The sequence below is a fragment of the Lynx canadensis genome, chromosome F1 (assembly GCF_007474595.2).
Source record: "Lynx canadensis isolate LIC74 chromosome F1, mLynCan4.pri.v2, whole genome shotgun sequence".
NCBI lineage: Eukaryota > Metazoa > Chordata > Mammalia > Carnivora > Felidae > Lynx > Lynx canadensis.
The window spans coordinates 36,423,225-36,447,891 of record NC_044319.2 but is presented as its reverse complement, the minus strand read 5'-3'; the positions used below and the strand labels follow the sequence as shown (position 1 = coordinate 36,447,891).

Sequence of the window (24,667 nt, the reverse complement as noted above, 5' to 3'; positions counted from 1 at the left end):
TTATCCTTCTAAATTAATTTGATTACTGCGTATAAATTTTAATTTATTTGTATAATAAAACAGGAATAATGGTTAGAGAAAGTCTTTGGTTCATTTTCAGACGGTAGTATTTTTAAATTCCGATTTTCAAGTTGAACCAAATGATTTAATTAGTAAGCTTGAAATGCTGACTTGAGCAAAACTTTAAAATGAAGAATGCTGACTTAATTATTGCTTTAAACATTAAAAAAGGATCAGCACTTACAGAAATGTAATTTAAAATGGAAAACAAAAAGTCCCATAGAAAGAATTCTGATGAGGGTCAGTAGGAGGGAGGGAAGATAAAGTGATATCCTTTTGTTAGGCATTTAAAAATATTTAATTAACTGCTTGCCCAAACAAAACAATTAGAATGGCAATTACCTTTAAAATAGCATCGATGTATTTGCAGCTGTTGTGATATAAGGCTAGGAAACAAAATGTTAATCTGAAATGAACAGTTTAAATATGGAATTATGATATACTTGGCTTCCTGTAGCACAGCTGTCAAGCTCGGGCAGCTCGCTGGTCAATAGTGACATTCTGTGTGTCAGTGAACAGCGTCTCTTGATACCGTAACCCGCAGTTCACACATTACTGAAGCTCCAACTGTCGAGCATTCAGGTCCCCTGGTATTAGCGCAGCTTCCAGACTCTCCTGACTGGCTCATGTTTCATTCTTTGGCAATTTGCCCTAATGATATCCCTCAGGAGCTTTCAGCCTCCCTTCCTCTCCATATTTAATCGTGGTATATTAATCCGAGCGAGGCGCGAAGAGTGCTGCACACGTTGTAATTTCCTACAATTTCTCCTAAGCTGCTCACCCAGTTTTTCAGTCTTACTTTTATTTACGTTCTAAGCTTTGACCCCAAATGCTATCTTTTCAGGTAGTTATCACTGTCTCCGTAAGATGCCCAGGAAGCTGCTTTTGCTGAAAGTATTCTTCAGAGGGGCTTTGGCAACATCAGATCGGTTTTTGTTCTGGCAGATTTGGTACAGACAATGCGATTTAGGTCACTAAACAAATTGTTTTCTGTTTGTCATTCATCTTGGATGACTTGAGCATGTCTTTTTGTTTGGAGGATCGGCGTCTACTTACCGTTGTTATTATCCTTTTGCAAATTTTAGTTAACTGCCTGTCTCCATGGATCAGTTGCCCTGCTATACCCAATGTACTGGCAGCACATATACATCCCAGTGCTTCCGCCGCACCTGCTGGACTACTGCTGGTAAGATGACTTTTGCCAGACTCCTTTAAATCCAGGCTGTATGATTAGAAAAAAATCCGTTTATGTGTAGATTAGCGAAGGTTGGTGTATGTATAGACCAACGAAATCCCTGAAACTCGGCCTCGAGATTAGTAACCAAATTAAAAGCTGCTTTTATGAGGGCAGAGTAGTTCTGTTCAAAGCTGGCCAAAAAAAAAAAAAAAAATGTGTGTTTGGCAAACATAAAGTTCTTTAGATTTTGTGAGTTACTTCTGCAGTCGTGTAGACAATTGCATAAAAAGAAGCGAATACAGCCTTAGTTGTGGTTAAGAAAACCGTACAGAAGTTATAGTATCAGTCCAAGAACTCCATATCCCAGGTGTCAGAATTTGTCTGCAGAGCCTGTCAGAAACCACATTGCCTCTGTTGGGGCACACTTTCATTACCTTTACCTCAGGACACACTTTGCTTCACCCCTCTTCCCTCAGTAGCACACTGAATACCAAATACCAGCAAAGGGGTTGCCTCTAATTCAGGGATTCCCTGAGTTTCTGGTTTAAATCAAAGTCTCAGCCCTAAGCCACCATGGAAAAAAGCAATGTTGAAAAGTGTTGGGACTAATTTTGAAATGCTTCCTGGCATTAGAAATAACTCCCGATGATCTCACCCAATGTGAATTCAGCAACACCCCTGGAACTCTTCTGTTCTCTTCCTCTGGAAGAGTGTGTATATTCTCAGGCTGGACAAGGGTTAGACTCTGAAACGGCAGCCTTGGGATCTTCTTCTGGACTGTAGGATAAAATGTTCTCTTCGTGCATAATCATCTTCTGCAGGCATAGCTTACTTCTAAAGAATTCAGTTTTGTTTCCTCTAAACCATGCATGTGCACATACACGCATAGAGAGAAGGAAATAATTTTGACTATAATAAATTTGTTTATATTATTAAAAACAAAGCTCTTTCAGAAGCAAAGTATTTAACTTTTTTGCTTCATGGAAAGCAGTTCACCTAAAGTATTTAAGGATTAGAGAGAGCCATTTAAATTCATACCTAGAGGTTTTCTGTTCCAATTTATGACTAGCTCTCTTCAGATCAAGTGATTGTAATGATACCACATATATTTGGCCCCATATTGATGATACTAACATATTGTGTGTTTCCACAGCATGGTAATAGTATTGATAATGCTTTGAAGTAAGTTCCCAATGATCTACCGCTGCCATTCAGTCCTTTGAGTACTGGAAAGGAGAAAGTTTGGCGGCAGATTGTAGCTTAATTAAATTGTGGAGTGTCACACACACAAGTCTGAGAGTTAAGCTAGATCTATAAATAGGTTTTTAGGTATTCATTTTAGAGTGTTTTTCTGTGATCAACATAACTAGTATATATTAGCAGCCTTGAAGGCAGAAATGGCACTTGATTCACATTGACAATGCCATAGGTCTTGGCACATGGTGTTCAGTAATTGAAATTTATTCGTTTCATATAATTTTTACAAAAGTATTGGAAAACATAGTGATTTTAATTTATTATTATTGTTATTGTTATTATTATTTTAAAGTTTATTTATCTTGAGGGAAAGTGAGAGAACACGCGTGTGTACCCGTGAGCAGGGGGAAGGGCAGAGAGAGAGAGGGAGGCAGTGAATCCCAAGGAGACTCAGTGCTGTCAGCACACAGCCCACGTGGGGCTCTATCTCATGAACTGTGAGATCGTGACCTGAGCCAAAACCAAGAGTTGGACGCTTAGCCAACTGAGCCACCCAAATGCCCCAATACATGATTTTTAAAAATACATGTCAAGTTAGTGGTTCAAGAACTAGCATTTCTAACGATGAAGCTTAGAATTATATTTTATCATATATAATGTTAAGCTATTTGCATTTTTCTATTAAAGTGTTCTGACCTCTGGGGTGCCTGATGGCTCAGTTGGTTGAGTGTCTGACTTTGGCTCAGGTCATGATCTCATGGTTTCTGTGTTTGTGCCCCATGTTGGGCTGTGTACTGACAGCTCAGAGCCTGGAGCCTGCTTTGGATTCTGTGTTTCCCTCTTTCTCTGCCCCTTCCCTGCTCGCACTCTGTCTCTCTCTCTCTCTCAAAAACAAAATTTTTTTAAAAATTTAAAAAAATGTTCTGACCTCTTAGGAGGTAACTTGCCTTTAAGTTCAGTTGTCTGTAATGACTATACATTTAAGACTTTCTAAAATACTGCTATTTAGAAGCTATTCTGTGGTGTAGTTAGTTCTGTGCTATTCTTCCCAGAGATGTCTTCCCGATACTTTCTAACCCTGCATGAAGGTCTTCTGCTGCTTCCACTATGATGAAGGAAGCTTGGTCCCTGGAATTTTCTTACTAGTTTCTAACCTTGAAATAGCCTTTAGGATAAGTTCTAACAGCCTCCGTGCCAGACAGTTCCCTGTTCCAGAGAGTACAGCAGTTATTGATAATCAAGGAGTTATCTGAAACTTCCTAAGCGTTAAGGTCACAATGATAGGCTCAGCTTCTATCATAGAAACTGCGTGTTGTGATTTCTTTTTCTTCTCTTCTCTTTTCTTTTGTCTTTTCTTCTTTCTTTCTTTCTTTCTTTCTTTCAAATAGCTGCCTAAGACTCTAGCTCTCTTCTGTCAAAAAATGTTATGGACTAAACTATTTCTTGGGGAATATGGTTTTCTTCCCCTTGCATCTTTGCAAATGATCTAGAATCATGCTGATTTGTATGCAAAAAGGGAGAAAAATATTAGAGCTTATCCCTCCAATCTCATGGTTTCTGAATAAAGACATTTTTATATTTCACTTCAAAAATAGCACCAGGAAAATTTGATGGAATAGATGTATATTTGCCACTTCTTTAAGGTGATTGGAACTTTCTGAATCCTGAGATAACCCTTTCTCCTGGAAGTCTTTTTGTTTTCCCACCTGGTATCTCTGGTGTTGACAGACTGTGGAGAGCCATAATGCCATCTTGTGACCATGCAGGTTTATAGCATGTTGGTCTACTGATGGAGCCTTGCTAACCTGTTTGTTCATTCCTTCATTTATCCATCCATTTGTACATCAAATATATAGAGAACACCTGTTTGCCTAGCAGTGCATATAGTAAGGTAATGAGTAAAACTTCATTTCTGCCCTTGCAGTATCCACACGTAGGAAAAACTTCACCCATATGTGCATGGAGCACATACACACAAGCACATGCACACACAAGAGGAACACAGAGTAATACTGTAGTACTGTAAGGCTTACATCAGAGGCATGTAAAAGAAACATGATTGGGGGCACCTGAGTAACTCAGTTGGTTAAGCATCCGACTCTTGATTTCAGCTCAGGTCATGATCTCACAATTTGTGGGTTTGAGCCTCGCATTGGGCTCTGTGCTGGTAGTGCAGAGCCTACTTGGGATTTTCTCTCTCTTCCTCTCTCTCTGCTCCTCCCCCGCTTGCACACACTCTCTCTTTCTCTCAAAGTAAATAAATAAAATGAAAAAAGAAACATAGATGAGGAGACACCTAGGAAGAAATGGCCCACACTGCTTGGTAGGGTAGGGAAGGAGACTGGGAGGAAATGACACCATCTACGTTTTTTCTGTTAATCTGTCAGTATAAGGGGAAAATGGGAGTTTCTATTGAACAGGTATAAGATTTCACTTATACAAGATGGTTAAGTTGTAGAGATCTGCTGCACAACATTGTGCTTAGAGTTAACAATACTGTATTACAGAATTAAAAATTTCTTAAGGGTGCAGATCTCATGGTACGTATTCTTACTATGTGAGATAGAGACAGAACTTTAATGTGGCAAGTTCATGATGTTGCCACACACTCTTAACCGTTCTGAGTCCTTAAACACCTAGGAGGTAGTATGACCCTAGTATCAGTAAAATTATAATCATTCATTATTTGTTCAAGAGTGGCTGAGTCACCTTTTTATTTTGGGAACCTATCTGACTCTTCTTTCCATGAAAGAGAATTGTTTCTTAAAAAATAAATGGAAAATCATGGTGTTTGGACTACCTAAGTTAATAGGCGGCTATTACAGTCTACCCATGGGTGGTCTCTGTAAGAAAACCAAAAAAGAAACAAAAAACGGTTAGAGGGTGATTACTTTTGACTAAAGATTAATTGCTACCCAACAGAAGAAGCATTCCTAATAGAGCCTTCTGTATGCTATCTTTGCAAAATGACTTCGTTGACAGAAAGATGTAGGACAGTTTTGCATGTGGATGATAAAACATCAGTGTCGCCAAGGATCTCTTCCTGAGTTATTAACACCCAAATCTAATTAGGAGATTTCAGCTAAGGGTTGCAGAATTACTTTTCATGAGATTTGGCTGATTAAATCTTAGGATGCACACAATCCAGTTTTCGTGAGAAAGAAACTATTCAGTAGAATGTGTATTTTATAAAACATAAAATCTGTCTATAAAATATGTTCTATAAAATCTATATGCAAAACATCATAATCATTTTAATAAATTATGCTCTAGATTAATAATTTTTACAGTTTTGACATCTCTATGTTTTTTATTTTGTTAGGTGTTAGTGAGATAAAAACACCTAGAGGTACCCAGTAATCTCACAGAAAAAGCTAGAAGTTACTTTATTACTAAGTTCTACATAGGAACCCTTTATTGAATTTTTATTCCAGCTTAATAATTGCAAACATTTATTTTTCATATTTTAAGAAATAACTAACTTTCAAGAAATTTAAAAAATGTTACCTTAGATGTATTTCATAGGACTTCAATAGGTTAGCTGCTACTTTGGGCTCTGATTTTTTTTGTGTGTGTATTTATTTATTTATTTTTAACATTTATTTATTTTTGAGACAGAGAGAGACAGAGCATGAACAGGGGAGGGGCAGAGAGAGAGGGAGACACAGAATCTGAAGCAGCCTCCAGGCTCTGAACAGTCAGCACAGTGGGCTCTGATTTTTTGAAATCTGATCCACTCAAGTGTTCCTCTAACAACTAAAATGGAAATAATAATTGTTAATTTTAGGAGGCTTACATATTTTTTGATTAACACTCATTATATTATTATTATTTTTCCCCCCAAGAGAGAGCATGTGCTCATGTGTGTGCATAGGAGGGAGGGGCAGAGGGAGTAAAGAGAGAGAATCCCAAGCAGGCTCCAAGCCCAACATGGAGCCCGACTCGTCCTTGGTCTCAGGACCGTGAGATCATGACTTGAGCTGAAATCAAGAGTCGGATGCTTAACTGACTGAGCCACCCAGGTGCCCCAACACTCATTATATTAAAATGTACTTAGAAATTTGAGATACCACAGACTTACTATGTTGTAAATTTTGTGGGTAGGATAACCTAACCTGGGGTAAATTGGAAGTTTGCACAGTAACTTGAATAATTTCCTACTATTTTGGATGTGGGGACAGCTTGACATATTTAAGATCTTGGGATTTGCCTATCCTGTTTTGTGAAAATGTTCTGAACCCAGTGTGGGAGCCCAGAACAGTTAGTGACATATATTTTATGTCTTCTGTGGAGTCCCAGAAGGGATTCCAGAGATGAGAACTTGAGCTAGGGAAGTAATCAGCCTTCCTTTATTTAAGCAAAAGTGGAACAGTCCACATTTTTCCTCCTGTTTCCTTTTGAAGGCAGAAAATCTGTTAGGTCTTAAGGATATCAAGGCCTGTAAATAGTTCTTAACTTTCAGTCAAATGATCCAAAATATCAGATCAATTCCAGATGGTCTGTTATATTTAATATATATATATATGAAGGAAGAAAGCTACAAAAGAAAATTAGAATCTAGTACAATAAGAAGTAATGAACAGGATAATGAGGAGTCAAATAAAAACTTTAACCATCCTTATTTTTTTGTGAGTTCTGGATATATGTTAGTGGTTAGCCAGCTTCAAATAAATCTGGAGCTGTTTGAGGTTCGTTTGAAAAACTGGGTCTGTCAAGGTGCCTGTTAGCTTTATCTATTACTGGTCCTCAGTAGCAAAATGGATACACAGGAGTTTGGACTGATAGTGAAAGTGATGTTTGGAAAATTATGAAAATTCTTTTAAAAAGGTTGTTTTCATTAACATAGAAAATGTTTGCCTTAAATATAACGCAAAGATGTCTATAAAAAGAAATGTCAAAGATTGTTTTAGCTATTTATTTGCATATCTTCTATCACCTTTGTAGACATCTGTCCATTCTCACATTTTCTTGTTAAATAATATTTTGATTTTGAAATGTCAAGTTGGATAATTCCCTTCGTGTATTTCATGAGAAATGTTTTTGAAGTTACTAAGTAAGCCCGATTTTATGTCACAAAGATTATTTAATGTCTGTATGCTCTGCTGGAGTATAAGATCTGCAAAGGAATCTATTCTATTTATATCACTTATTATTGTACCTAGCTAGACCCTAGCCCAGGTCCTACTGCCTGGTATGCTCCAGATTTTATCTGTAGAATTAATTAATTCAGTATCATGCTTAAACATATTTGAATATTTTTTAATTCATTAAAATTACTTTATTAATAAAAGCAAAAGTGAGATAAATAGGAATGTACGACATTTAAATGAAAGACAAGGTACATGAGCAGAAAGATAGTATGGAAAGAGAATGATAACAGTAGAGGAAGAACTTCTAGTTTCCAAACAGTGCCTGGCACATAGTAGGTCTTAATAAATATTTGGTAACTGATTCAAAAAATTTTGGTGGTGTAGTAGGTATGAAGCAATGATGATTTTTTAAGAGAATCGTAGAAATAAGAATCTAATTGAATATAAAAGGTATATAAAAGAAATGTGAAAAAATTTGCTAATTATTTAGGATATGTTTTATATGAAATATATGGAAGATTTAACTCAGGACTATGACTTAGGCTCTAATATTCTTCCTAACTAAAAAAGCTTTTTTAGGTGTTACTACTCTTTATTTAATTGTAAATGCTTTTGTGAGTTTTATGCCAAGCAACCTTAATTTGAATATATTAATGACCTCTCAGATTAAATTTGACTTTTATATATTGAATAATTTTAATTATCTGTAGTGGGCTCTATTAGAACTGCACATTTAATTAATTTAATTTTTTAAACCTTCTGAATTACTTATATTGTTTCTGTGTTAATGAACTTCATGAATATATATACATTATATATTTCCAATTTAGTGCTCCGATGCCATACCTGATTGGAATACACTCCAGCCTCATAGAGGTAAGTATCTTTCAGACATGAGATACGTGTGTGATAAATTAATGAATATAAATAATAGTTAAAACAGTTGTATTTTGAAAGAGAATCAATTGAATAGTACAAAGTAATGATAAGTTTCATATTTAGGGTATACTTACATGATCATTTTCAGAAATACTGTATTGGAATAATTTCATTTTAGTTAGTATACTGAATGACCATTTTCAATGGCATGAAACCCATGAAAATATGGTAAATTTGGTCAAGATCATATGGTAAATTTTAAGTACTAAAAACTTAGTCCTTGATGAACCACTTTCTATATGGCACTTGGGATCTTTTATATGTTTCTTTTTCACACCTTATTTTGAAGGTCAGAATTTGTGTAGTTATGATTCATAAAGGGAAAATGTTTTTATTTTTCAAACTCCATTTTGATACATTTTGTCAGTGTGCTTTTTCAAAATGTGGTTGGAATACACTAATCATGAAGTTTTAAATGAAAATATAGACTTAAAATATTTTTTAGTTTTCAGTCCTGTTGGGGATTTAGAATGCAGTAAGTTTTTTGCAATGTTATCACTTCATTCCAAAATGACTTTTGTGACTTATTATCACTACAGTGAAAAATGTTGAACTTTAAACACCTTGAACTTGGAATCAGTGAGATTTCAAGGGAAGACTTCTTAGAAAATTAGAAAAAAATAAAAGATTTGGATCTGAACAAAAGACTTGGGTCAATTGCATGGCATTATTATGCTATCTGATTTTCAGTTTTATATATATATATATTGTGTGTGTGTTTGTGTGCATATTGTACTTTAAGCCAGTTTCTAATCAAGAATCTAAATAAGTTAGATTTGGTTTTCTTATTAGTTGTTGTCACTGTATACACCATCAATCCTCTGCTGATCAAGGAAGATCCACCACTTATATAGGAGTGGTGAGGATCATGTCTGGAGAAATCATGTTCGGATGGTAGTCATGAATTATAGAATTCTGCATGTACTCTGGTTCTGGTCACTTTCTCCTTTTGCAAAATGCAAGGGAAACATTTTTATTTGTTTAATCATTAATGATATTGGATATATTTTAATGAACTTCTTTAGTAGACTTGTTTTAAGTTTGAAGTCTAAGTTGAATAACATTATGAGCCTTTATGTTTGTTAATTTTTAGACAACTTGTTTTACATGCCAAGGTACTTTCAGTGAAAGGTCACATTGTGTATGAATAAGTATTTAATCTGTTATCTGATTGTAGAATATATAACTGGTATTTTCTTCATCAGTATTTTGACTGTAAAAAATCTAACTGCAGTTGGTTGGTATGGTTTCAAAGAAGTCATCATATCTGATTTTGATATTAATGCACATGTCTCTTCTATTTAATGTATCTAATAGAATACATAATTTTTATAGTATGTTTACTTGTACAGATGAAAACTATTTAAAGTTGTTTATTGTACCTGGTGATGTTCTGTATTTTTTTTACATAATGGTTCTATACCAACTTTTAAAACTAATGATTCAGCTTTTCCAAAATATTATAGAAATGGGTACATGTTTTAAAAATTCAGTCATATTTAATTGCATATTTATTAGACACGTATAGAGAAAATCATCATTTTTTTAAAGGAGCAAATTTAAGAATTTTTTACTTCTTACAGTATTGTCCTGGAGAAATAGTCCATTCTAATTTTAAATTGAGTCAGCACCAAATGAGAAGGTTTACAGCCATGATTAGATTGGCTAACATCTCTGTACCTTTTATACGCTGGACTTACTGAACTGTCTTTTTAGTCAATTGTATTTAGTTTATTGGGTTTAATAGTCAATGAGAAGGGGTAATAGGAACTTCAAGAATGTCTTTAAACCAGTTGGGTACCATTTAGTAACTTTCTCCTTAATCTATTACAAGATACACATCCTGCCATTCCATTCTTATTATGTCATTATCAGGCAGATATTTTTAAGCAAAATTTGATCTTTCTTATTTTATATTAATGGCATTATAGTTCAAATGTGGATATATCTATTTACAAATTTTATGTGAGACTGAACTGAGTAATTTTTTATATTTTGTTTGGTTGCAATTACAATGAATTTTTTTTTTTGGAAGAATCAACATATTCCCTATTCTCTCTCTTTGTCAAGACAGTTTTGACATACGTTTTAGAAAGACTTCTAAACATAATTGTTCAAAGATGTGAAACTAATATCCTTTAAATCTTTCTTTTAATTATTTTTATGTAGTCATGACTGTAAGATGGCTGGAAATCTCTTTTTTAAAATGTAAATTTGCTTCCAAAATAAAGGATAAGGACATTTTGTTCTCCCTGAAAATTAGACTTTAGGGTTGAACTCAAAGGTCTGTAAATGATGGAGGAGCAAGTCAGTAGAGGCTCCAAGTGTGAGCGTTGCATTATGTGTTTTAATATACACAAAAGATTCTAAATAAAATGTTGGCTCCATTTTGCAGGAACATGTGATTGCTGACACCGGGTCATTTCCTTGCATTATCGTACACGATACAATAGTCACATTTGTAGTCACATTGCATGGAAGGCTTATATAGAGAGGATGTGAGAGAAAGACTTAACCAACCTTAATACCTTACTCTTGTCCTTAATAACACTTTCAGTCTCTGTCCTAATATTATTTTCTTATTTTTGAAGAAAAAGTCATTTTCCTTTTTCTCTTTCCTGAGCCAAGCAAGCTTACGAACATTATGAGATATAATAATCTGAGACAGAGAAAATGTTATCATTTTATATGCTGTATGAATTTTTATTCCTATTTAGAAAATAGTTAAAGCCTGACTTGGAAGGAAACAAAGATAAAAAAGTGACATTAATCCAAATAAAAAAATTTTAATTACATACTATTTTTCCCTCTTTGCTAATGTAGAATTGTTCTCATTTTAGTGCATCTCAGTGTATTGATTTATTGAAATTAATACATTTTCCATTCTTATTGAATGGTCCCTTGGACAGAATTTAATATTCAGCTATTATCAGACATTTTTAAACGAAGGGCAAGTTGGAAAAAAGTATACATTTCATGCAGAATTTAGCATTAGTGTCATAGCAAAACATTTAGGTGTCACATAACCATTATTCCAGGCTATTTAGAGAAACTCATTTCATCCTTTAACAAATACACTAGGTTTCTGGATTAACTTTATAGTTTCTGTTAAAGGGAACAACTTAGAATTGAAGGTGAAAATCAAAATTATGACATACTTTTTCCACTCGAACACCATTGATATAAATGTATTGTTGCTTATAAAATAGGCTATTTTTGTAGTTATGCTGTAGTTAATTTATAAATAACTACATATTTATGTATGTGAGCCTTTTTTACATTTATGTATACATATGGAAAGGAAAAGAAATGAGTTTATTTATAAATGTTTTGGTGAGAGTGTCACTATTGTAGGTGGTTCTCTGTTAATTTCCAAGAAACAGCCATCCTCGGACTCTTATTTTGGAATAATTACAATGTCTTTTACAAGATAGATTTTTGCTATCATATATCCCCCTGAGAATCCATATTCTACACAGACATTATTGCTTTCTTAACACATACAAATTCCCTACTCTAGACTACCATTTCCCTAGCAAATTTAACATTCTACCTACTATGCAGAGGTTTGAAGTTCTAAATGGATCAGAGAAATTTCATTCTTGAATAACTTAAAACAAAAAAAAATTGGGTTGGCCAATTTAAAATGTAAGGTATTTAATAATTCTCAAAAATAGCTCTTATTCTATAATGTCATTTAAAAAATACTACACTGAAATTAATTGACTTATCTCTAGTTGACCTATACAATTATGGAATTCTGAGGTGATATATTTCATTAATGAGCACCTAATTTTTTTGCATCAAAAAATAATGCTATATTTGCTATCATTTAAATAAGGCGAATAGAATTATATGATTTGTTTAGGTATACATAGTAGTCTAAATAGGGAAAATAAACCTTAAGTATTTCCTTTCTTTAAGGATGAAAAATTTGATGAAATTCTAATTTACTGTCATTAGTCCACATATTGAGATAATTTGACCATTTAACTAAGCTGTCAAACAGATAAGACAAGTCAAATAATCTGATAGGCTATTAAATTTCATCTTTTATATTAAATTCATGTATAAATAATGCAACAATTCCTTATTACCGCTCTCTTTATCATTTTTCTTATTCAACTTACAGTCCTCATAAACAGCTTATACTGAATTGGTATGGAAGTACGGAGAAAATGTTTATTAATTTAAAATTTAGTTTACGGTAGTCATGATTTTTGGCTTATGTTAGCCCTATAATGTGATTTTTGCTAAAAATAGGTGTAGAACTGGCCACAAGTTCCTGTATCATTGGACAGAAATTCAGTTGATAAGTTTTTAAAGGATGTAAGTTTTTCTGGTTTAATATAGCTGTTCCGATTTTGTGAGTTTTTGTTACAATATCTCTTTGGTAGTTAAATTACATTTAATATCTCCAAACTAAATCAATGTGTTTAGATGACCAAACATTCTGTTCTAAGGATTTTTTTATCCAATCTTTTTGAATGGTTGTAGACAAACTTTCTTTCTTATAAGGCAAAGTTTTTTTATATGTTCTTATAATATAGGATTTTTCTTTTTTATCCCCCAAGGCTAATTGTCATCAAGATAATTTTGTCTACATTTCTAAGTTCATTATAGTTTTGGAAGGAAAATATACTAAGATGTTTATTTGTACTTGTGTTTTTTAAACAGAGAGTGAAAAATAAATCATTGGAGGATGTGGTTATGTTAAATGTTGACACAAACACTTTAGAATCACCATTTAATGACTTGAACAACCTACCAAGTGATGTGGTAAGTCTGAAGGTTATTTTGTGGTGAACACATTATCTGTCTGTCTATCTATCTATCTATCTATCTATCTATCTATCTATTTTCTCCTGGACCCTTGAATTACAAAGAGTTATTTTTCCCAGGTTTTTTTTTTTTTTATCTGAAATAAAAGGACTGCGTATGTGCATGGGTGTGAGAGGAATCAGTGTAGATTCTATATTTAATATTTTTACCTTTTGGCAGTTGAGGAGATGTTGAATGGAACATCATATTCCTATTGTAAAAGTAGGATCATAATTAAAAAGCTAGATGCATTCATTAGGCAGAGTTTCTTTAAACGTAAGTCTCTTCATCTCATCTTAATCATTATATTACAAAGTAGGCATTTCTGTCTGCCTAGTGGCATGTCTTGCAAAAGAATGAGAGAGTTTTTGAAGGCAAGAAGAAGAAGGGGGCCAATTATCGGCTTTTGCTTCCCTGCCACCTGCCAGTGCTTTTCCTTTTAATTAATGATCTGATGGCACTGGTCAATATAATAAGAAATGCTTGTACAGTTGGGGTCAGAAAATTCTGGCTTTGATCTCCCTCAACTTTCTGAAACATTTATTTGTTTTCTCTAAATTATTTCAGTTTTATTTTAATCTTTTCTATCCTGCTGAGGGCCGCAAGAATGAAAACCTACACTGTTTGTCATTTGCTTTGGCAGAGCAAAGACTGCTTACTTAGAATTCTATTTGTAAATTAAACTGCAAACCCAGTTTGTCATAAAAGACATCTGATCCTTTTGAAATGACGAAAACTGTCTTTTGTCTGTAAAGGCTGATAAATTAAGTGCCAGTTCTCTTCTGCTCTTTGATCTTGCAGAGGGTTTGTGTGTGTGTGCATGTGTGTGTCTGCAGCTTATAATAGGATATACTCTGTATTTCATGTTAAATAGTCTCCAAAAGTGCATTTTTGGCCTGCATATTCCTTAGAACAGGGCAAAATGCAGGCTAGTGCTGTTTCTGTGTATATTTTAATGGCTATTTAAAAATATCTTTATAACATAGTTCTAAGTTAAAAATAACTCTCCTTTTTAAAAAAATCCAGTTTTTTCAGGAATATTAAAATCCATAAATAAAAAAACCTTCATCATATATTTTTCTGCAGTATTGCAAGTACTTTGAAATCATTATTAGGGAGTTTGAAAAAGTGAATTTAAAAATTTCAAACTCAAAAAATACAGTAATACTAGCTTTGATTGTTTTTATGGCTAGTGATAGGAAAAATGTGATTTTAAAGTTAAAATCAGATTATCTATACCCATAAATAACCTAAAATACTTGCTGACCTTGAAGCAAATTAAATTGAACTACTTTATCTTACTGTAGTAAAATTTATGCTATGTATGAACAAATCCAAACCCAGGCCAGTAAAGAATTATATTATCTTTTTAGCTCATTATAACTAGATTGCCTCATTATAAAAATTTTGCAGAAGCTGCTAGAAATGATTAGAGTTATTCATTTAGAAATCCATCAAAGAATTCTTCATTGGATAGAAAACTAATTATGATATAAAGCCCCAACTTTTATAAATATTTTCTTTATGTGCAATGCATTTCCACTGTTAATTCCCTAAGTAGAAAGGATTGTTTATAAAAAAAAAGAAGAAAAAGAAAAATGAGAAAGAAATCAGCTTTTTTTGTGTCATAAAAATTGTTATAGTCAGTTTCAGTGGTAGCTAATTTCATCTCTTTGAGAAAAGCAATTTTTAATAGTAATTTTTTTTGGTGGGTGGTTCTTTTTTAATTGAGAAGTGCTACTTTCCCAGTAGAATTAGTTTGATACCAAGACATTTATTTTAAAATATGACGAAGTTTAACAGTTCCACAAAATATAAAAGCCTAAATATGTGAAATGACAGGAGGGACCATCTCATTGCTCGTTTATAAGGAACAGTTAACTGTACGTAACTGAAGTAAAAAAAATCTTAAAAAAGAACTCTGCAAAGTGATGTAGATATAACTATACGTATACTTGAGATTAAGGGCCCGAGACTTACAGACAGGTTTGAACAACGAATAAGTGGATACAGCTCTGGGGTGGAACCAGGGCCATCTACTGAAAGTATGAGTTATTTTAAAGTTATAGTCATTTTCTACAAATACTTTAGGTGGTTGTTTGTTTAACCCCTCTAATAAATTTAGCTCTTTCTATCCATTTTCAAAAAGCTGTCTCTTGTAGTTTTACAGGAAATATGATAAAGTATCACATCATACTTTCTATAATTGTCAGTGTTTTAAATGAGATGTGTTAGAGTCACAAATGATCTTACTGAATTTTTTGTGTTGTGATCTGAATTAAGAGAAAATATTCTTGAATCCTGAAAAATACCCTGAAAAAATCCTGGTACTGTTTGATTATTTAATAAATTAACTCATATTTAAAAGGGGACCTTTTAAAATCATTCACCAAAGCATTTAAATTATACTTACAGGCTAGAGGACTTTCTATGCATGTGCACTCTATTATTGTGTCAGCCTGACCAGTGGTCTTGGCTGTTCAAAGGTCAGTGGTCACAGTTGTCCTGAATTACTAGTTCTTTTTTCCTGTGGACCCTCTGCTGTGTTGCATGCTGTAATCTTCTTAATGGCTTCATTCCAATATTCACACATAATATTTTAGATTTATTGACTGTTAGAAATACTACCATGCCAGTAGCAGTTCCGCTACTCTTAAGGTATTTAAAATTGGAAAAATAAATCAGGGCAAAGCTTTCAGGAATCCTTTGTTTTCCTTAAGGGAAGGGAAAAAACTCTCTTCCTGTCTTCTGACAAGAACACTTGTTTTTCGATTTCATCATTTCACTATAGATTTGGATCATTAAAAGAAAAAAAAACACAAACTTTATTGAGAGTGATTTTAACGATATTGATTATTACATGGAATATCTTAAAAGCAGTAGACCCATTAAAATATACTTTTGTAGTTTTCTGTCTGAATACATTGTGATTTTACTTTTAGTGGCTATGTCAACTGTAGATACCTTCAAACGTGTAGGTTGAGTGTCTTGAAATAAAAAATAAATTTGAGGGCTGTGTAATAATATCAATTGAATTTAGTGTTATCATGTTATGTTTTTAACTGTGGGGAAAATGAAACAGTTGAATTAAATACAACATTTGAAATTTCAAGTGATGAATTCTTTTTAATTTTAGAAAATTTACCATTGAGACTCCTTCATTCCAAATATATACACAAATTTTGTTTCAATCACGTAGTAGTTTGAAATGCTGTATTCTATGGTATTACTGCTCATTTTAATTTTTATCATCATTAATATTTTTAAAAGTAATTTGGGGAATTCTTAACTATTTCAAAAATAAATAGGACAACTCACTTCTTAGAAAATTAAGCTAATTAGAATTATAATGAGATTTAGGAGATCTCTTTGTGAAAAAATTAAATTAAAACAATTACAAACTCTTATAGATGAAAGCAGGTTAGAACTGACATCTGAAAAAGTTACATGCACTGAAATACCCATTACTAGGAAGTGAATTTTTATCTTTGTTGCTTTATTGTCTTTAAATAATTTTAACTGATTAGGTTTTAAATACTATACTCTCAGGTCAGTATACTTATCCCTATTTTAGATAAGAAAATGAAGACACAAAGTATACTGTTAACAGTATTTCTACAGCGTTAGTTCATATTATAGGTTCATCCTCTCACACTTAGACCATGGTCCCTTTCGTATAAACATTCATCCTCTCAAATACTAGACCGTGGTCCTTTCGTATAAACATGATATACAGCATAATGAGTAACTTCTGGAATTTACTGTAGAATCTTATTCTCTGTTCTAATCTTGCTTATGAAGTATCAGTGTGATCTATTTGATTTAAATCAGGGTTGTTAACACTTTAAAAAACTTACTTTCATCTTATATGGAACACTACTGGAAAATTATTTTTTTATTTTCTATTATGAGAGTATATAGGAAATATACACTTCAGCATTATTGTACAATTCACCATAGACCCTGGTATGTTACAGGATAGCAACATTTAGTATAAAGCGTATTTAATTACTAAAATTTTGAAAATACTTTATTATAAAATGGAGTCATCTAAAATACTGTGCATCTTATAGTGACGCTTTCAAGTATCATGTGAAGGAATAGGTTAATGGTTTTATTGTGCAATGAAAAGACACAAATTGCTCTGAATCGCCAAAAATCATTAAAAGCCTAAACTTAAGGAAATACCCCAAAACTCCAACTTTAAGAAAACATTTAAGATATCTACATTTGAGTGAGTTAATTTAGGAAAAATTTGGAAAAGAATTGGCTATTTCAGAGAATTTTTAAAATCAGCCTTTTTAAAAAAAATGAAAGTATAGAAATCAATTTAACTCTTGCAACTGTGTGAATAGCTAATAGATACGTTTAATTTGTTGGATATTTCCTCTAACCTAACATGAAGGTTTAATATGTTGAATTGTCATAATATATGTTAAAAAGAAAAGACCCCAGAGAATATTATATTAGTTCCAGGTTTGCCACAGCTCTGCTGTAATTCTTATCATGTTTAACAGTAAATAAATTCCCCAGCAAAATTCTAGAGTGGCAAGGTTAGAAAGATAACCCGATTTCATTCAGGTTCTAGAGTAACTTAGACAACGTTTTTGTTGTTGTTGTTGTTTTGTTTTGTTTTTGTTTTTGTTTCTTTTTTTTAGTTTAATAGAGTAGACTTCCAGAGACAAATACTGCTTTCAGTTTCCCCCTGGAGAAATGCAGTCATACTCCCCTCAGTCTTCAGCTGTTAGAATTCAGGCACCTAGATGTGCATTGCCCCCACCACACAGCCTAGTGCAGAGCTTTGTAAATAGTAGGCATTTGGTAAATGATGGGTGAAGGGAACCATAATTGCTTTTCTTTCATCTTTTGTTATAAAAGTTGCTTTTAAAATCCCTGTTTAGAGTTACGCAGAACATTTTACAAGGATATTTTCATCTGACTTTCATAGTAATGAGAAGAAGAAACGTGGGTGTGTGTTTAATATACACTTCTGTGGCTATGAGCGTGAGTCAGTTTGGCTCCCGGGAAAGGGGGACCGTGTGGTGATGGCGGTCACTGTACCTGACTTTGGGTGTCGGTGGAAACTTACTATTCCTTTAAATAATTATTTTCAGAGACATGATTTTTTTTATACCAAGTTTTTTGTTGCTGTTGTTTGTAAGTAAACTACAGATTTTGCGATTTTTCCTACTGTTTTCTTGGTGTATATTTTTTTAAATCTAAAATGTAAATATGAAAGCAAAACAAAATGAAAAATAAAACTCAAAACCTTAATTAACTACGCTTCTAAACTTGTAAAAGGTCTTTGTTGTTTTCTCCCAGCTGAGTAAGAGCATCTGTCCCTCCCACTGCAGTGATCCAGGCTTTAGCAGCTCCCTCCTTGTGTCTCTGTACTTTTGCCATTTTAAAGTTGATTTATAGTTTGTTACTCTTAGTGATTTTAAGTGCTCATGAAGTTCCTTGGCTTTCTCATGGGTTTTCATTTCCATCTAAATTACCTAGCCTTTCTCCAAATGTCTTTTTTTTTTCTGTATCATCTTAATAGCATGCTTCTCTCTCTTCCTACTGCTAAGGCGTAAATACATACATCATACATATACATATATATGTATATACACATATGTATGTATTTAAATGTAAAGGCCTTGATTTTGGCTTTAAAAATAATTTCCAATTTGTTTCTAGTTCTTTAAGTTCTTGACTTTTCCGTATACAAGACTTTTCATGTATATGATATTGTGAGTACTGTTACAAAAGTGATTCTGAAATCTTGCTGATATCATAATGACTTGGTGAACTTTTAAATGAATTATGTTCCTGGACCCCATCACAGTTCTTCTGATCCTGTTAACTAGAGATATTAATGTATAAGTGTGACAGGTGGCTAATGTATTTATTCATTCATTCAGTTAGTCATTCATTCAGATATTTATCGAGCACCTACCATATGCCTGTATTATGCTAGGAGCTGAGTGAACAGGAAGACATAATACACGGCTCTCATGGAACTTGCATTCCATTCATCAGAACCCAACCATGTGGCCACACGAAGTCAGGAGGGATGTTGGAAAGTAGCTGGGTCAACATAGCTAGGTTGAGCTAGCTAGCACCAGTCGAAATTTAGGATTTCTCTTACCAAAGAAGGAGACAGTGGCTGTTGGTGGACTGACCATCATCTCCACCATAAGTACACTGAACAAACTGATTTTAGCCTGAGACTTCATTCTTACCAGTCTAAACACTCAGATCAGCTGTTTGTGGTGCAGTCAAGCTCAACATGCCAAAACATCAGTTTCCAGAATTGGCCTCAATGAGGAGTATGAGTAAGCCATGCAAAGTAGGAGGAGGAAGAATAGCATGTACAAAGGCTCTGCTGTGAGGACGAGGTTGGCAAACCCAAGAAATGGAAAGAAGTCTTGTGTAGCTGTAATGAGATGAGCAAAAAAAGAGAATGAGGTGAGGTTGTGGAGATAGGAAGTGTGATCCTAAAAGATCTGTAGTTCTTGTTAAGGACACTTGGACATTATTAGAAATTCATTGGAGATCTTTAGCAGAGGAATAGTGTGATCTGCTTCGACTTCTGAAGATATCATCTTGGGTTCTGGGGTCCTGAAGATTAATGAAACAGGAAGATCAGTTGAGGGGCCTTTTGCAGTAGTCTAGATAGAGATGCTAGTTTCTTGAACTTGATAGTGGCAGGGATTTCGAGAAAAGTGGACGGATTTGAAGTCTCCATCAGTGGTCTAACAGGGCTTGGTGATGCATTGCATGTGGGAGATGAGAAAGGGTGAAGTGTTGAGGACGTGCAAGATTCCTTTTTGGGTAACTAGATGAGTGGAAATGGCATTGATATTAGAGACACTGGCGTGACATTGGGCTTGATGGGGGGATAAGAGCAGTTTGTCTTACTATTGTCTTACGATTGTCTTACTTACTTACATTGTCTTACTATTATAATGGCCTCTGAAAGGAAAATAGTTCTAGCTACCCCTTTATTAACTAGGTTTTGAGAGGTAATTTCAGCATACACAGAGACAATGTAATGATACACTCTGCAAGTGTATCCTATGCTTTTCATTTGATCAATGTTAAAAGTGACCATTTTAATCCTCGAGTAGAAGCTTGCTAGAAAATTATATTAAGAGGGTAGGTTTCGTTTTGTTTCTAAAAAAAAAAAACCCTGCACATTAGAAAGATGAAGGAAGTGTGGGGATTTAATATCTGATTCATATGATAACCATAACATGTTTTAAGGGAGAATAAAACATTTTATCTTTGTAGCTTTTTTCTAAAGCAGGTAACTACTGGAAGCTCTAACTTTTCTAAATGTGTGTGGATTCTCGAGTGCAGCATAGTTACATAAAAGGAGGTATTTAAAAACATCAGAGGCACATTTCAGAGCTGTGGAGGTTATCTAAATATTATTTCCAGACATTTGTATTTACCTTCTGTTGTTCTTTACCCTGATGTTTATCTTTGTGATCCTAAAAGGCAAAATTAAAATTTCTAGGTGTAGGGGTTAATTTCTGTTTTTTGAAAGGACACATCTAAAAGTCAAGAGAAAAATCTGTCACTTCTCTGAAAACTCAGCTCCTTTAATATGCTCTCCCTTCCTAACTCCCGGTTGGCATAATTACTTCATTACTCAGACTGTGTGCACGTGTCCTGCACTCTTTTAATTTATACCTGTTTGTTATGTTTACTCATGTAATTCCTTCCTTTTATTCATAGTCACTTTAGTGTTAAGAGGGTAAAAGTGGAGAATTGGTGGTAATATTATTCATGTGGCAGTGAACTCCCACTGTGCCAAACCCAGGTTATAATTCCTCCCGTGGATGGCTGCTTAGAAGTCTGAATTCTCACTGTATGAAAGGAATCTAAACATTTGATAAGAGCAATGAGATGCTGTTTATTCCTGAAGCTCTTTTCACTGCTTAACTTTTTTTTTTTTTTGGCCTAATATAATACCTAATTAGACTTACAAAGATAATTTATTTACAGATTGAAGAATGTCATAAGAAAATCAGATGTCAGTTTTGAAGTAGTCTTTAGCCTTTGGAGGCTTGCTTACTCTCTTAAGAATATAAAGGGAAAATAATTGATACTTTTTCCATGTCACATAATGGGATTGTGTGATACTAGCCATGTGACTAAAGTTCTAAATGCTCTCCTGAGGTCAGAGTTCTATATGAGTATAAACTTTAGGATTTTAGGGGGAAAATGTACATTTATTTCCCAACTAAACTTAGAAGCTTGGAAGTTAAAGCAGAAAACGTTGTTTCCCAGACCAAATATTGAAAAAGTACAGAAGAGACATCACCGTTTTTATAGATAAAAACTGCTAAAAGCTACTTAGCACTGCAGAGGGCACTGGTAACTGGTGATAATTTACTCCAGTGATCTAAAGGACAGGGAAACAGCAAGGTTGGCACAGTCATCTCATATTAGAGTCATATCTTTCTGTCTAAAACTGACTTGAAAAAGTATTTCATTTTTACAGGCTATTTTTGAGCATTTATTTGTGCATCCAGAAACCCTTAACTCACCTGCCCTCTTGGTCTCTGAAAACCAGGAACAACTTCAGATCTACTTACTGATAGACCCCTCTGAGAGCAGGTCAAGAAAAACCTCCTTATGCAGTTTGTAAAGGTTGAAATAGTGTAGAAATAGGCAAAGGAACAATGTAGTCATATTTCTGGCCAGGTAACTAGTCTCATGTGTCTATGAAATTAGATAGTATGCCCATGTAGAATAGCACTTTTCAATAGAAATGTGAGCCATATGCACAATTTTCACTTTTCTGGTAGCCATGTTAAAAAGTAAAAAAAAAAAAAAAGAAAAAGAAAAAGTGAAATTAATTTTAATGTATTTTATTTAGCCAAATATTCAAAATATTGTTTCATTCTGTAGTCAATATGAAAATTATTAATGGGGTATTTTACATTTGGGGGAATAATAAATCTTCAAAGTTAAGTTTATATTTTACACTCATAGCAAATCCCAATTTGGACTAGTCACATTTCAAGTGCTTATGTGTCTAAAAGGCTGCTATATTGGACAGAGCATTTCTAGAACAAGTGTTTCTTTTTTCTTTCCTATTTTCTTTTTTTAATGTTTATTTATTTTTGAGACAGAGAGAGACAGAGCATGAACGGGGGGAGGGGTAGAGAGAGAGGGAGACACAGAATCGGAAGCAGGCTCCAGGCTCTGAGCCATCAGCCCAGAGCCTGACGCGGGGCTCGAACTCACGGACTGCGAGATCGTGACCTGAGCTGAAGTCGGACACTTAACCGACTGAGCCACCCAGGCGCCCCTCTTTCCTATTTTCTACATAGCTCCTGAGGGGGCTCAGAAAGTACACTGACTGATTTTGGAGGTGAAGACCACATAATTATGGTTTGGTTAGGAAGGGCTTGTGGCAATGTGACAGATATTCTAACCAGCTTAAGCAGTACTGAAACAGTCAAGGACTTGGGGTCATGAAGGCTAAGTTATGGTTTGACTTGCCTCCGTTCTCTGTAAGCATACATTATGATTGTCCTAAGAATACTGAATTTGTGGAGAACTGAAATGTCAATTTCATGTTTTGTAGAAAAATACACTCTGAGGATTTTTTTTGTAAAGATATAAGTAAGGCATGACATGTTAAAATGTTTTTTTTTTTTTATTTTTGAAAGCAGAATTTTATTTAAGTATTTATTTATTTATTTATTTTGAGAGAGAGAAAGAGAGTATGCACAGGGGAGGGGCAGAGAGAGAAAGAGAGAGAATCCCAAGCAGGCTCCATGCTGTCAGTGTGGAGCCCAGTGCGTGGCTCGGACCCATGAACAATGAGATCATGACCAGAGATGAAATCAAGAGTTGGACACTTAACCAACTGAGCCACCCAGGCGCCCCTTGAAAGCAAAATTTAAAAGCAACCCAACCATTTACTTTTTATAAAACATGGAAAGACATATTCCTTCCATCATAAGCCTTTGGGGGGGGCAATTATTAAATACACGTATTTGCTAGTCATTCTCATTGGTTTTCTTTAAGGCATTTGAAGCTTAAAAAACTTACTACAAACTTTAGACAAAAGACATTAAGTCATAAGATTTGTTTTTGCATTGTTTAGCTATATTTATTGTTTGACTATGTGGGTTACCTAAAAGTGTGCATTTACTGAGTTTGGATTTTAATAATAAAAACTTCCTGATTTATGCACTTTGTGGGCTAAATGAATTAGGCTCCAAACTTTTATCTGAATCTATGGAGCTTGGATATAAATTGAGAAGATCACAGCTATGGGGAGAAGACCTATCCAGCAAAGGCCTTTCTGCATAGATTATGAACATCATAACTCAATAATTTTTTCAAAACTGTGGTTATAATTGGACCCAATGGGGGTCTCTTTCTTTGATCAGATCACAGTAACTGTGACTTTACACTGGAAAATGTCACTACTGTGAAGGTTTATCACCTGTAGAGCTGGTCTTTCCTCTGATGCTGTGTTCATTTCTCATTAGCATTATTCAAAGTTTAGTTGTTAATTAGGTTGACACTTCAATTACAGTCATCATCTACAGGAGTAGTCAGGGCTGCTTGCATAAAGAAAGAAAAAATACCCTTCCTTGCATGTGTATGTAAAGGGGAAATGACATTATTTTGTTGTCTGTTAGTTTCATAAGGGTAAGAATATGCTCTGTTAAGGGAACAATCCAACCACAATGTGTCCCATCGGTTGTTTTCTTAAGAAAACAAGAGTTTTCACATGATTTCATGTTCCCATGTAAGGCATCGATGAGGAATATATGGGCACCAATATTGTTTATGTGTAGAGAATATAGTTTTCTAGGATGTGTGAAAGGAATTGGTTGAGTCAGATGCACAGGAACATCAAATCACTTCCCCTTAAAAAAATAAGAGTGTACATCGGGATTATGATTACACTTCTAAAATATTCATCTAAGTAAGGGCCGTTCGTAAATAGTATGTATTCTGTAAAATACACAGAACCCGAAATTAAAAGATGCAAATGTATGAACAATCATAACAAATTTAAGTGCCTTGAAAACTTAGCAAACTCCCACGTAATAAATTTTCCTTTGACTTAAAAACATTATTTTAATCCAATTACTGGTTCATAAGCCAATGACATTGGACTCAAACCCAGCATGTTGTGGTGGGAAAAACTGGACAGAACTGGGTTGAAGGCTCAGTTTTGCCATGTATTAGCCACGTATTAACTGTCTAGTGAGGGCAAACTGATTCCCATCTCTGAGTCCCTGTTTCTACTATTCACAAATGATAGTACATGTGCCTTTCTTAGAAGACTGGGAGGATTAGATGAGATGGCAGATAACATTTGCAGAACCTAATTCTCTACTCATGGAGGTTCTCA

At 34.1% G+C, this 24,667-nt stretch overlaps 1 protein-coding gene across 2 annotated transcripts in view; it reads left to right on the top strand.

The window, feature by feature from the left end:
- The window catches only part of DENND1B (DENN domain containing 1B), a 267,622-nt gene that overhangs the window by 162,731 nt on the left and 80,224 nt on the right, over positions 1 to 24,667 (top strand). For both annotated transcript variants that reach the window (XM_030301760.1, XM_032591871.1), the window contains 3 exons: positions 1,146 to 1,246; positions 8,355 to 8,400; positions 13,141 to 13,242. In XM_030301760.1, coding sequence (XP_030157620.1) covers positions 1,146 to 1,246; positions 8,355 to 8,400; positions 13,141 to 13,242 — 249 coding nt within the window. The remainder of the gene's footprint in view (positions 1 to 1,145; positions 1,247 to 8,354; positions 8,401 to 13,140; positions 13,243 to 24,667) is intronic.